Source organism: Chironomus tepperi, unplaced genomic scaffold, assembly GCF_022539635.2.
Source record: "Chironomus tepperi strain 1889 unplaced genomic scaffold, CSIRO-AGI_Ctep_v1 contig_217, whole genome shotgun sequence".
Taxonomy (NCBI): Eukaryota; Metazoa; Arthropoda; class Insecta; order Diptera; family Chironomidae; genus Chironomus; species Chironomus tepperi.
Genome location: NW_027226339.1, coordinates 2,311,772 through 2,326,198, shown reverse-complemented (window position 1 = coordinate 2,326,198; position 14,427 = coordinate 2,311,772). Strand labels below are relative to the sequence as shown.

The window sequence follows — 14,427 nt, the reverse complement described above, 5'->3', positions numbered from 1 at the left end:
GTTCTGGATATTTAATCCATACAATGTCTGCATTCTTTCGTACTTTGTCTGCATTCATTTCTCTTGCCATCTACAAAAATTAGACTACTGGAAATTTCCAATATAAGTGAGCTCCATACAATGTCTCTGTCAAAAGTTTTGTTTCATGAATTCTTTGGCATTTCCTAGTTATCATTTGTAATTGTCAAAATCCTTCTTTAACGTTCCTAAGTAATATCACTGTAATATGGATCATTTTGGTAACATGAGTACTGTTCTGTCGTGAGCATTGCGTGAAACTTTGTCATATCGGCAATATTCTATTTGTACAATGCTTAAGAGATTGATCTCTGTTGGGATTCGAATCCACTTATATTGAGACATTAGGCTTTCTGTTGCTTAAATACTAGGCCACAGAGGCCTTACTCTCGTACTGTTAGGTTCATCTATTAACTCAACACCCCAAATTCCACTCTGCACAAACAACATAGTTATTTCCAAAAATGCAAAATATTTTTCCCATTACTCAAATAAAATTTAAAGCTGAGAACTTTTCCTGCCACAAAAATTTTCGAACAAGAAAAAATCTTAAAAATTTCTCTACCATCATATTGAAATAGTTGCAGTGTTTAGTGTATTGTGCATGAAAAAAGAAAATTGAAAATTGTCAACAAGACAAGAAGAAAATCGATTTTTCAAACAAAAGAAAATTGATGACAAAAAAAAAGAGAAAAATAAATGAAAATTAAGAAAAAAAGTGTAGAAATGAAAATTGATCGATGATGTTGAATTGAGCTTTAATTATTCACAAATTGATAACGTGAAAAAAGGAAGAAAAGAAAGCAAAAAAAAAATCATTAAAAGTCTCAAAAGATTCATGATTTATTTGTCGGTGAAAATAAGAAGAAAAAGTTATAAAAAGTGAAAATTTTTCCAACCTTAAAATGTAGACGAACATACATAAAATAAAATTATTTCCATCCCACAAAACGAATTGTGTGGAAGTAAAAAATAAAAATTCTCTTCATTTAATCAGATTACAACTTTAAATCGTAATAATGCTCATGGATTTTGAGCATCAAAGAGTAAAGCATTAAATTTACATGATAAAAAAATGATTGCGAATCGAAAATCGTGATATAAAAAAAATTCTGTTAATTCTCTTGGTGATTAAAAATCCTTCGAAATATATAATTTGCTATCGATTGTGTGGATATAAAAAATAATAAAAATAATAGGAAATACGAGTACCTACAGAGAGTACAGCAAAAAAATGGCATTAAATATTAAACATTCAATTCAATATCGTTTGAATGTATCATGAAGCAGTAGCAGCCACCAAAAAAAAATAACTGCTATGTGTATGAAAAGCCAGAGGTGGTATTTGCAATTAAACTTTTAAATAATACACAGAACAGACGTGAAATAAAATAAAAATTGAGAATTTTTTTTATATGAATTTTTACGTGTAATACAACAAAAAAATGGCATCGAATTCAATTTATCAAAACGGTAACCATTCCAATAGTAAAATTCCTACAACAAATGCTACACAAATGTCTAGTAATGGAAATAACGGCAATATTAATAGTACTGGTAGTCTTCAACGGAGTTCAAGTTCACAATTTACAAAAGCAAATAATGGAAATACTAAAATGGATCAAAGTCTACCAAATGGCTATCGTATGCAGCCAAATAAAATTCCAACAAAAGCTGAGATTGACTATCATTTGGAAAATTTCATTATGAGTCGAAAAATAGCACTAAATGGTGGCAATGAAATTAGAATTGATGATAAAAATATATCATTGCACCTAAATAATCCATTTGTGACAGCCGCATATGCACAGCAGGTACAAGCACAAAAACTTCTCATGCAACAACAGCAACAGCAACAAAATCTTCATTTTAGTGAGAAAATTAGTGAAACGACATTACCAAATGACCAACCTAATCGGCCTAAACGTCCACATTCCATAGCCGTGTCATCACCAATCAACCTACAAACATCCTCAATTAATAATGATCTCAATGCAGCAACATTCAGTCGACGACAAATGATAACCACTCCAAATATCGTTTCCGGAGGCATGATGAATAAAATTACAACGACTTCGGCCGGTGAACAGCAACAACAACAACAAAAATTTTGTTCACCAATTAATTTTGCACAATTTAATCATCCAATGAATGGATCATCGCCTTCACAGAGATTTCGGTCGATGAAAAATGAATTTACACTTTATACTCCGCCATCGCCAGTTGCTCCTGGTGTAAATAATGTAGACGTTCAGCAGCAGCAGCAACAACAACAAAAACCACCAAATGTTCCACAAAGAAGATCTCAAAGTATTCCCCGACAGGCATTATCACAGCAATTTAATGCAGCCGGTAGTGCACCAATATCCGGTGCACAAACACTCAATCGTCCACGTAGTCTCGATCGATATAGTTCAAATGTTGGTATGCGTACAACAAACTCACATTCGTCATCACCACACAATCAGCATATTGGTGCAATGAAGCAATCAATAACGTTTCATGGTCAACAAATGTTGAGTCAGGCATGCTATCAAAGTGATATATATGAGGAGGTTGGTCATCTAAAGCAACAACAACAACAATTGCAACAACAGATTGGCAATAAGAAAGCCGACCGACCGATGTCATTTGCATATGGTACCGTACCCGAGCAAGTTTATCTTGAAAATCAGTTGAGAATTTACTCGGAACAGTTGAAAAATATTACAGAAAGTATGAAAAAATATCAGGAACAGACGAGAATATTAAACGAATTAAAGCGTCAACAATCATTAGATAGACCACATCCAAAAACATCATCAGTTCCAATGTCCAAGAGTGACTCAAAATTATCATCAAATTTAAAATTAAATGTCATGTCCAGTACAACGAGTATTAATACATTAACTGATGAAGATCAGACACCGTCCCATCAATTAAGATTATTTTTAGACAACATCAGAAGTTCCATAAAAGAGCCATCATTTGATGATGTTAGTGATCTTGAGGCTGACAATGATTGTAATATAAATAGTTCAAAAATCGATGAGAAAATTACAACAACGACTGTCAATCATCATCCACCAATAAAGCCAAATAATGTCGAAACTGTAAAGACGCCGTCCGATCAATTGCGATTATTTCTCGATGCAATTCGACATAATCAAAACATTGAAACCCATCAGCGGAATGATGTGCCAAAGACGATACCAGAAGTAGGCGAGGAAAATTTTGAAAAACGAAAAAGTGAAACATTTTCACAGGTTACGGACAATATTAAGCTACTGAATCAAGACTTGGAATCGTTTAGTGATAAACATTTGAATATAACGAATATTTCAAAAAATATGGATAAAATTCTCGACGACTTTAATCGTATGGCATCGATGTTAAAGTCTAGCAATTCTGTTGAATATCTACAAAAATGCTCTGAGGCTTTAAAGCAAACAACCGAACAAATACGTCAACTGAATGGCGGTAATAATTACTCATCTGATGACAGCTCATGCAGCACAACACCCGGAAGTATTCGTGAAGCTGTTCAAAGTCTACTGGCACAACCGCGTAATGGCTTTCAAATTATGGATGATAGAATGTCAATTTTCATTGATATCATGGAACAGCAGGGAAAATTCAGTCAGGTAATCAAAATGAGAAACATAGACAAGACATTCTTTTTTTTTTGTTCGTGCTACATTGTAAAGAGATGTTTATTCTACATGACATGTAAGCACAACTCTTACATAAACATATGCTATTGGGGATTCCTTTGATTTGAGTTATTTGAGGTAGACTAAACAATTTTGTGGATTTTTTGCAATTTTTACAGCCTGACTCTCAATTCTCTTGTTTTCTGGATGATCAAACTATGGTTTTCTATCAGATCCATATCAGGATCTCCTCAATTCTCAAATTTCCGTTTCCTTCAGTCACAGAACCTCTATTATTCTATCAACCAGTAAGCCAAAATAGGGGAAATTCATCAATTTCCTATGTCGTTAATATTATAACATCTAACACACATATTACATGGGTGAGAATGGTTATCTTTTTCACATCAATCCAATCCCACTGAATGCCGATTATTCTACGTATATTTCTAAGTATGTACGATGATACGATGTCAATCTTGTTAAAGATTCCTTTTCAATTAATCTTCATTTCCCATTGACACAAATTATCCTTCTCGAAGGCATATAAGAGGAGAAGAAGCAAAAAAAATGACACAAAGACGATGGAGGTATGGGAGGAAAAAATTGTTGAATCTTGATAAGATGCGGATGCGATAAGGGAGGGTTTCGTCTTTATCTTGTAGTTTACTAGTCAACTAGTGTAAAAACTTTATAAGGTTTTGTTTAGAAATAAATAGATGAGATGAAAATAATGAATTGGATGTAGGAGAGTCAGGGATGTGGGTGGGTGTTGTGATGATATGGAGGAAGTTCATGAGTGTTACTTGATATCAGAGCTTGAACTGATGGACAAATCGGATTGTGTATGAAAGAGTCAACCGGAATTGAATCGACTCGATTTCATTCCAAAGTTTAAGTTTGATCGGCTTCTGTTGGGAATCGAACCCATGACCTTGTAAAATCAGAACTATGATGTTGAATTCCGGTCTGTTGCCTTGACATTCGGCTACAAATGCTTTAATCTCAATCTGACAGATTCGACAATTTATGCTATGTATCAATATATGGAGATTCCATTCTGTTGACACAACACAACTGTATATCCATAGATAACACTGTACAATTAATCCAACATCCAATAAAAAATCCTTGAATTTTCAAGCAAATTTAAAGAGCATGTCTCATTAAAATATTGCTTACCGTACCTCTCCAAAATAAAAGCAGCATTAATTACTATGCAGCACTTATTCATTCCTACGATGTACTGTGACCTATTAACAACTTCCTATCTCAAATCCCTGTCAATACATAAAACAGAGGGGAAATTCACTCAAACTAAAAATGTTAAAAGGAACGATTGAATGAATGAATAAGTAAATTTTATGTGAATGGAACTAGATAGAAAAAATCTTTGTTGATTTGATTGCGGAGATGAAGGAGAGAATTGAAAACACAAAATCGCAAATTAATTCACTGACGAGGGAGGAGTTGAGCAATTTAGACGGAGACAGTCGAGATGAAAAGTCGGAATTCTTTAAGCACAAATATTTATTCAATTTCACGGCGATTAGTCATGGGAAACTAATGGAAACTACACTCAAATATTGTTCTCGATTTCACTTAAGCTTGACTTTCAAGTGGCCATGCCATCGTTATCTCGAATCTCCTTACATCATCGTCAATATCGTCATCGATAATGGTGGCTTCGACATGAAAGTTTCCTCTTTATTTTCATACGTCAGACTACACAAAGTAAATTGGATTTTCTCTGGGTCAATGATTATATCTCTCCATTCCATCTACTCTTCTTCATATCCACACATTGATCTATCATCTGTTTAATGAACAGTCACGATTGAGTGAAATAGATGGATAAGACAGATATGAAAAATTCATCAACACACAAACTACATTTGTAGTTACGATACTGTACTGTATGCTTGAAATTTTCTGATGGATATAGATCCATAATGAGAGATGTTGTTAGTCTGATAGATTTACAAGAAATTTTAATTAGCCTCAATGGAAGCTTTTGATTTTTGGGATGCTTTGAAAGTCCTGAGCTGCAGCTCAGCTAGCTGGAAAATCAACAAGAATGTGTATCAAGCATTCCAGCAGCAAAGCACAATGTCACCGTTTTATGCATTGGGTCGCCGATATTAATTCAGTCCAAGTCCTTTCCATCCTTATCCTTACTGTTCTGATATGGCTCATATGAGGTATTTTGGATAGAATTTTAGTCTGTCCTTAAACTTACGTATCCTGGCAATTATTAAGTGATATATGGGTATTCGGCAGAGTCAGACATCAGTTATCCAAGTTCCTATAATGTCACGACGTTACCGTTAATTGTAGCTGAATTAAAAATGCACCTCGACTGTGACTCGTTGGGTAAAACTAGTTTCTCGCTCACGAATCGATCAAATTAAGAATTTATCAAAAATAATTGAATTTCTGCCATAAAAAATACAAAGTATAAGAAATTGACATTTCATCCTTAATTCCAACAATTTCCTCATCACATCCATGATCCAGACTTCATTTAACCCCATATAACCTCAACATCAATATCCTCATAAAAAAAAGCTCAAGGAAAACAATTTTTTATGGACACTTACTATTCCATCATTCACTACTAAATTTGACTTTAACAACTCGATTGGGGAAGTTAATGTTCAAGAAGAAATATTACGTCCAGATGGTTTAGTTTGGCATAAGAAGTAAAAAAATATCATTTTACTACTTTTTGTGTCTTGCTTGCGGGCGTTGCTTCATTCTCATTCATTTTTTTTGTGTGTGTCTCTTCGTTCCTTGCTTTTTGTTTACAATTAAGCAGAAATTTTATAATTGTAAATGGATCCGAGTTGAGTTTTTTTGTATTTAAAAAGATTGCAATCTCTACCATTTCCTTCTTGTCTGACTACTTTTCTTTTGTTATTTAGTAAGACTCTCTGGTTTTAATTATTCCACCAAGGGGAAAAGACAACAAAAGCTGTTGTTAATGGATGTAAGATTGGTTGGATTTAGAGCGCAGTTTTTGGAAGTTTTCAGTTTTACTTATCACAGTTCGTGGGAATTGAACCTCTGTCCTTAAAACAATTAGAGTTCAACAGCACGATAGCATGATAATCAGTTTAGTTGAATTAGACATCTGTCTTAGCTTATAGTCTAGCAGTTGAAGTATCTAAACTTAACCAAGCTTCCAAACACTAACGAGAACTCGAGTGGACGTTCCGAAAGCTACCTGACGTAAAATGGTCAGAAAATAGTGGCGTTAGGCCATCTTGACTGTATTATGGCGTACGATTTTGGCATAGCCAGAAACATGACGGTCTAAGGTCATCCATAGGCTGGGATTAGACTTTGTCTCCCTTTAGCACTATTTTAGCAATTTTCCCTAATTTACAACTTGCATAATCACTTAAATGAGGATGTTTATGAGTGTACCCATTCATTATAGTTGATCATGACCAATTTTGTATGCATACTCATGAGCATGCTCCTTATCTGTTCGGTATTGTTAACAAAAATGACTCGCCAACCAACAAACTACAGACAAACCACAAACAAAAGCTCACTTCCTCAACGAAAACTCGATAATTGCTGTTAAAAACTAAAAAGTTGCCATTGCCAAGTTTGTTATATACTCTTGCCGATGGGCTGCCAACGATAAGCTAATTTTCATCTCATTTCTTTTCGGAACTTCATTGCCATTACTCTTCTTTTGCCTTCTTTTGCTTCAGATGCTGATGCTCCTTCTCAGATACTTATTTTCTATATTAAATAAAAGGAATGAAAAATAAACAACAGTTTTGCTGTTTCTACTTTTTTTTGTGCTTTTCCATACACAAGTAGCAAGAACAAGCCAAAAGTATGTGCTTATGAAAATGTAATTTGTGAAAAAAAAAATATTAAGCCACTTAACAGAAAGTGAGACGAGCAACGAGGAGGGTTTTGGGGTGGGAAAAATTGGGTTGTGTATTGTTTAGCTTTTTGGTACTTGGTACGAGTGTGATGAGGAAGAGTCATGCGACATGGATGAATGTTTATTATATCAACAAGAAGCTGTATGTAAACTTTATGAAATTATGAGGATTATGGATGGCATTTTAGGTTGAATTTTAAATTTAACGTGATGAATTTTAAAGTGTTTTTTCGGGGTGAAGTTTTGAAGAAGTTTTAAGCTTGTTGAGGAAAGGGAAATTGAATAAGTGCTTAAGATATTAAACTCTTTGTAACTCTACAGGAATCGCTCTTTTTGGGAAATAAAATCTGTCAATTTTTGCTGCCTAAATTGCTCATTTCTGTAATCGCAACCATAACAATTTAACCTGAAAAAAATCAATACAGCACTAAAAGTAATTCAACATAAAGCCAACTAAACAAATATTTTACTACACTGCATTAAAATTTACACCTGACGCATGTCTTCATACTTTTATTTGTGCCATAATACAGCAAAAAAAATAATATTTTTTTGTCACTAAATGGCACGTTTTCATGCATGAATATGCTTCCTCAACTTTATGTTAATCTTACAAATAGCGACAGTGTGTAGAAATGTAATAGCTGGGATGAACATAACATCCGTTCTGCTTGTGTAACATGACAAGTTATGAGGCGCACAAAAAAATGATTTTTTTTACATGCATGTTGGGGATGGGTGTGTATGTAAATTTGTTTATGGGATACGGTGTGGTTTGGTACGGTGAATTATGAGGGGAAATGGATGAGGATGAAGGAAAAGGTTGATAGTTTGTGATGAATGTTGGAAATTAGGTCAGATTTTTAAGATTTTTCGGTTTCTAAAAGGTTAAATTCATGATACCCGAATGGTAGATCTGGTTAATCGATCCAAAAACCGGCATACGGGCCGACGTGACTCTGGCATGCTGTCGAATTTGATTCGAATTCCGAGAAGTACAATTCGACGAACCGCACTTTTCGCCGTAAATATAGGTCGAAATCAGACTTCAAAATGCCATTAGGGTTCATTTAATACGGCGACGTATCGTTGTCCTCAGGAATCCAGCATCAAGTCAAAGGCACTCCGGATTTTTGATCTATTAACCTCTTAGTTCTATTTCCAAAAGACACAATGAGGAGAATTGCATTTTTCGCCTTTGATTAGAGTCAAAATCAGCAGTCACGGTGTCATCAAGACAACGTCATGTGCTGTTCAAGATTCGGGATAAATTCATGATCAACAAAACAGCACCAAAAACAATTTAAAGGAATTCTACATCTATCCCCAAATAACACTCCTAAAACAACAATCTAACCTCAAAACATCAAATCAGATAGACAAAATTAGAAATTTATATTCATATCCTCCACGAAAAATACCAAGAAGAAATGAAATGAAAACCTGTTGACACAACCAACAGATCTCAGTGAAAAAAAAAGTATGAATATAAAAAAAGCGAAAATAAAGAAAAGAAAAAAAAATCACGGAAGTGAAGGAAAGAATGTCATGCCTCTGCTATCTGCTACGGATAATGTTCAATAAAAAATTTTTAAAGGGTAAAACGTGAAGGCATTGCCTTACGCAACTTACAACCAGTCGAATGATGATGATGATTTTTATTATTCACAAATGTATTAAGTCTCATAAAACTTGATAGACATAGTAATGCTGTATCTTGTACAAAAGCCGATAATAATATTTGTAGAGCCGTAATAATGGGCTTATTGGATTTGAATATGTACGGATAAATTGACATGATGTGTTTATAGATTCACACTGTGTTGAATGGAGATTTTCTAGTGTGAAATCAGCCAGTACATAACGGCTGTTTAATTTGTTTTACTGTAAACATGATGGAAAAAAATTCGATGAGCATTCCTTCCGCTTCGGAAAATATTTTTTAGTAGCATTCTCTTTTTTCTGGCAACTCATGCAGCTTTGAGTCAATGGAGATGAGATAAATTTTTATTTCCAAAAAAAAAAAACTTTTAATTAAAAAATTTTTGTCTCGCATATTTTTGCCAATTGAGTTTCTGTTGTTGGATATGCAGTGATATGTAGTTACTGTGCTTATACGTCGAGTGATGTAGAATGGCATATTGCTTTTGATAGAGCGATTACTGTAAAGTCTTTGCATTTTTTCTGAGTGGGGTTGGAGAGAATTGAAAAGGGGTCGGTTAGGCAGTGACATTAAGGATCTTGGAGCTCCTGCATATGGTCTGAAACAGTGATGGGCAGACTGTGTACCACAGTACACTAGTATGACCCCGATTTTTTTGAAAATGCCATAAATTTCGTTTAGGTTGTGAAATTAAGCATTTTAGAGGACTTATGTGTACTGCTGCACATTAGTGTGTCGCCAAATTGCATGCCGCATGCGGTTTTGGTCTTGGTTACCACCAAGGTGTGTCACGACACCAAAAAGCTGCTCACAACTGCTCTGAAGCATTTTAGTCCTCATTTTAAGCATATTAAGGAACAAAGGGGTTGAATACTGCAAATAACAATTTTTGAGTGACATTACATGCAAATGAACCCCAACAAATGTTACTATAAACATTCCTTAAATACCAAAAACATCAATTGCAGTCGAAATAAACTTCATACATCGACTACAGCTCATTCCAATCTATATCCTCACTATAACATTTTACTGTAATTGCAATTCACTCAAAAGGCCATCAAATCTATTTTAATTTTCAATTTTAATTTCCCAAAAAATAATTTTCAATATGTTTAATCCTTTTTCAAATCGACACTAAAACAAACAAGCTAAATGCGATTCCGCAATTTGCCTCGTCGAAAAAATAAAATAAAAAATAAAAACAATTTCCGAAAATGTAAAATTTTTCAAACAAACAATGAGCCAACAGAAAGCGAGAAAGTAGAAGATGCGATCGAATATTGTGGCAATGCCATTTAATGATTAAAAAATAACACAAACCGCAATGAAATGGATATTTTTTTTATTTCCAATTGTGGTTTATTTAAACAATACGCAATATGTGCCCCCTCATTTTGTTTCATTACTTTAACTACCTATACAGTCCGACCAATGTTCATACTTCAATATATTTGTACACAAACATTGAAATTGTTTACAGACTTCAGTAAATAGCAAATAAATAATGATGACAATAAAGAAAAATTTGTTGGAATGTGATGGTTGATGTTGGAGGTAAAGAGCGCATTTTTTTGGGGAGGTCTGATGTGGTTTGTTTTCTGTGCTGTTTTGGAAGGAGCTTAGACACTGAATTTTCTATGAGGATGCTTGTTTATATGTTCTAAGCTTACTAGTCTTTGAGACTGCTTCACCACAGTTCTGAGTCAATACAATCATGCTTCAAGATATGGCACTTGGGCATTCTTACGTTAGTTTGAACTTTACCTGTCAATAAGTCGACAAAGGTTTCTCTACGCACAGCCTAGGGCATCCACACGATAGTTTGAACTTTAACTTTCAACAAGTCGACAAAGGGCTGCCCTAGCGACTATGTAGTGTCACTCAAGGCAGACAAAGTGAACCTAAAATTTAACTTCTTCACAACAATTTCCCTTTAAAAAAAATTGAGCAAAAGGGAAGCAATATAGAATTTTAATTAGAGCTTTTGTTAATGAGCTTTTATTGATCCATTCTCACAGATGAATGATTATGCACAATTCACATATACTCATTCCTTTCTTCTCTTTCTCTCATATTTTTTTCTCTACTTGTCATATTTATCCATTCTCTGCATGTCCTCATACGTATTTATATACATAACTCATTGCTGCACAATTGTTGAAAAGTAGCACGATAGTGCTTATTAAAAATTATATTGTGAAATGCTTGTCATCGTCATATGTGTTCATATCGTCAACTAATAGTTTGCAAAAAGGGATGAGTGAATATACATCTCAATATCATTACTGGTGCTATTCTTATTGAGATTATATAAGACATACAATATAGAGGAAGGAAAGCCGCAGAATGTGCGCCATACTGTGTGGCATTTTTCATAATTTTTTTAGTTAAAGCATCTTGCGTTGGATGTCTCATATTTATTTAGTATTTAAAATATAATGTTGAGTTGTTAGCATTTAGGATGTGTTTTCTTGGTCAGCAGTCTAGCTTGTGTTAGGATTTGATTCAATTTTTAAAGTTCATGGACATATTGAAGCATCTTTGGATTTAATTTCTGAGAGAATCAAGGTGTTGGGTTGTGGATAGTGTACATGGATATTTGAGGAATTGTAAACATACGTCAAATCAGGTCGTAGATCAGCCTTCTAATAATAAGCGACATTTAAGGAATCAAGTGAACAATTGAAGGGATGTGGGTTCAAATCCTTCAAAAAAAAACATGAAAAATAACTGCCATTTTTCATAAAATTCCCCCAAAAAATTCTAAATTCATCCCTACCTCAAAATATCCGTCCGCATATAACTTCACATTTAGCATTTGGGCAGGTATATTTGGAATATGAAGACACTCCCTAAAGTCACATAATTTTTAATTTCATATTACCTTTAGTCAAGAATCTAAATAATGATGGAAATAACTAGGCCATCGTCAACATGTGCTGAATTCCATGAGAGAAAAAAAAAATTATTTCCATCCCCCAAAGGACACATCTTCCAGCTTAATGAGAACATATTTATCTCAAAAGCTTATCAGAAAACTCCTTGAAACTCTGAAGAGTCTCTTCATTCAATGAATTTTCAAAACTCATCATATGAAGCATTGACAACAGTAGCAATAAGAAGGGGGGATTATGCTTGCACAAAATATCCCCCTTTTTTCATCCTGCTGCGTTTCTCTCATACACAGACAGTAATGATAATACATAAATAAGAAATCAGCATGAAGGCAATTGAGAATGAAGAGGACAAAAAAAATTTAATGACAATGTCAATGATTCATTTTCATATGTCGATTAAATGTCCCAAAATGCCACAACTGTTCCTCACAACTTTTATACCATGATGTCTCATCCTACGATTTTGCCATAATGGCGAATGTATGTCATTTATAATTGAAAAGATGAACGAATTACTTCCATATCAATGCTTATTATCTATCTCAAACTATACGTCTATGAATTGAATGTGTTTGTGTATATACACAATTAAAGTTAATTATGGTTCGAGATTGTAACACATTTTAGTTCTCTAAATTGTAATTTTCTAACCGTCTCATTCCACAATTCCACACAAACTGTTTATACATATCTATTATCTTATTTCATCATCTCTACCAAAACCGCATCTATCTCGTCTCTCTATCTAAATGTTGGGATGTATAAAAAAATGCTTTGCCTTCCTTTCTCTCACTGCCACTGTTGTGTCCCCTCTAGGAAATTTCTCGAAAAAAAAAACAAGCAGGAAAGAGAAATTTTTTTATTCATTTTAGCCATTAACCTGTCACAAGTACGGTGAGATGTGTATGTTTGTGTATGAATAAGTGGAATGTTCACGGCAGTATATTATATTTTATGCACAGCATTTTATGTAAAAATTACCGCATTTCAAAATGGAATTTTTAATTTTATTTATTCAGGTTTTTTGTTATGCTGTTTCATTATTTCATAAAAGTTTACTTCTCATGGTTTAACGTCCTTATGGACTAGTTGACTTGGTGTTATAGTATTAAGTGGATTTTTAGATAATTGTTGTTTAAACAAAGAGGTAGCTTGAAGATTCCATATGTTAGGTGATGCAAAATTGTGTCAGCTATTAAGTTTCATTGAAATATTTTTAAGGAAGATCTTAACTTAGTAAGATTACTAAGAATTAATTCTTGATATCATACTCTTAATTCAGCATTTGACTAGTGCTGTCTTAGGAGATCATAACTATTCTTCCTGAATTTTTAATTTACTCCATTAAACATAAGTGTAACCAACTCGAGTGACATTTGTTGCCCTAAAAATGGATCGAAATTAGCACTCACGGTGTCCTCAGGGCAACTTCGCGTCTTACCGTTAATACGGCGATATTTTGGTGTCCAAACGACCACGGTGTGGTGTTCGTACTAAATACTACCCTACAGCTAGAGAATAGCTTAATCAACAAGCCAAATGAAAAAGCAGCTATGACTTAGTAGTTAGAATTTCGGTCTAAAGTCGAACTTAATAACTCAGTGTTGACCTCAGGGAATGTCAAGTTGGATTTAGACACCTTGAATTTAGGAACCATACATATATACCCTGGGCCATCCAATTATGCAGAGTTGAGAATCCGTCGTCTCAACACTGTCATTTAGTGTAAACCCTAGATTGAATACCAATCAAGATTGAATACTAATTTAGCCTAGTTTGAGCTTATTTGTCTTCTTGAACAAGCTATATCCCCAGATAATATCGAAACTGTGTCACAAATCTCAAGTCAAACCTTAAACATTCAAATAATTTTATTAAAAATTAACAAAAAAAAAACTTTTCCATACTTTATGCTTAATAAGAAGTCAAATATTGTAGATTAAAATAATTCAACAAGAAACAAGTCATCCAAGAAAGCTCAAAAACTTTTTTTTTTCACAAGAAGGTTGAAGACAAGGGTATAAAAAAATAGCTGAGATAGTTCAAGTATCACGACAAGAATGTCAGTGAGTTTATCTTCGTCTCATACATAGTTTAAAGATGCAAATAACTGGCTTCGTTATAACGATGGTTTTTTGTTGAGATGAGATTGGAATGAGTAAAAAAAGATGGAATGGAATTTCTATGAAGGAATAACAAACTACATGATCTAAATACACAACATATCTATCCATCCTTTCCACGTTAACCATTCACACAATCTAATGGAAAAAAGTGCTTATGTTGACGAGAGAGAAGCACAGCTGA

General features: G+C 33.8%; 2 protein-coding genes and 1 long non-coding RNA gene across 16 annotated transcripts in view; all 3 read left to right on the top strand.

Annotated features, from left to right (window-relative positions):
• The window catches only part of LOC139090145 (dystrophin, isoforms A/C/F/G/H-like), a 239,027-nt gene that overhangs the window by 137,628 nt on the left and 86,972 nt on the right, over window positions 1-14,427 (top strand). The window lies entirely within an intron of this gene.
• The window catches only part of LOC139090147 (uncharacterized), a 31,099-nt gene that overhangs the window by 10,191 nt on the left and 6,481 nt on the right, over window positions 1-14,427 (top strand). The gene's annotated exons all lie outside the window — the stretch shown is intronic.
• Window positions 1,464-3,773, top strand: LOC139090329 (dystrophin-like). The gene has a single exon (XM_070640093.1). The coding sequence runs from the start codon at window positions 1,464-1,466 to the stop codon at window positions 3,771-3,773; it is 2,310 nt and encodes a 769-aa protein (XP_070496194.1).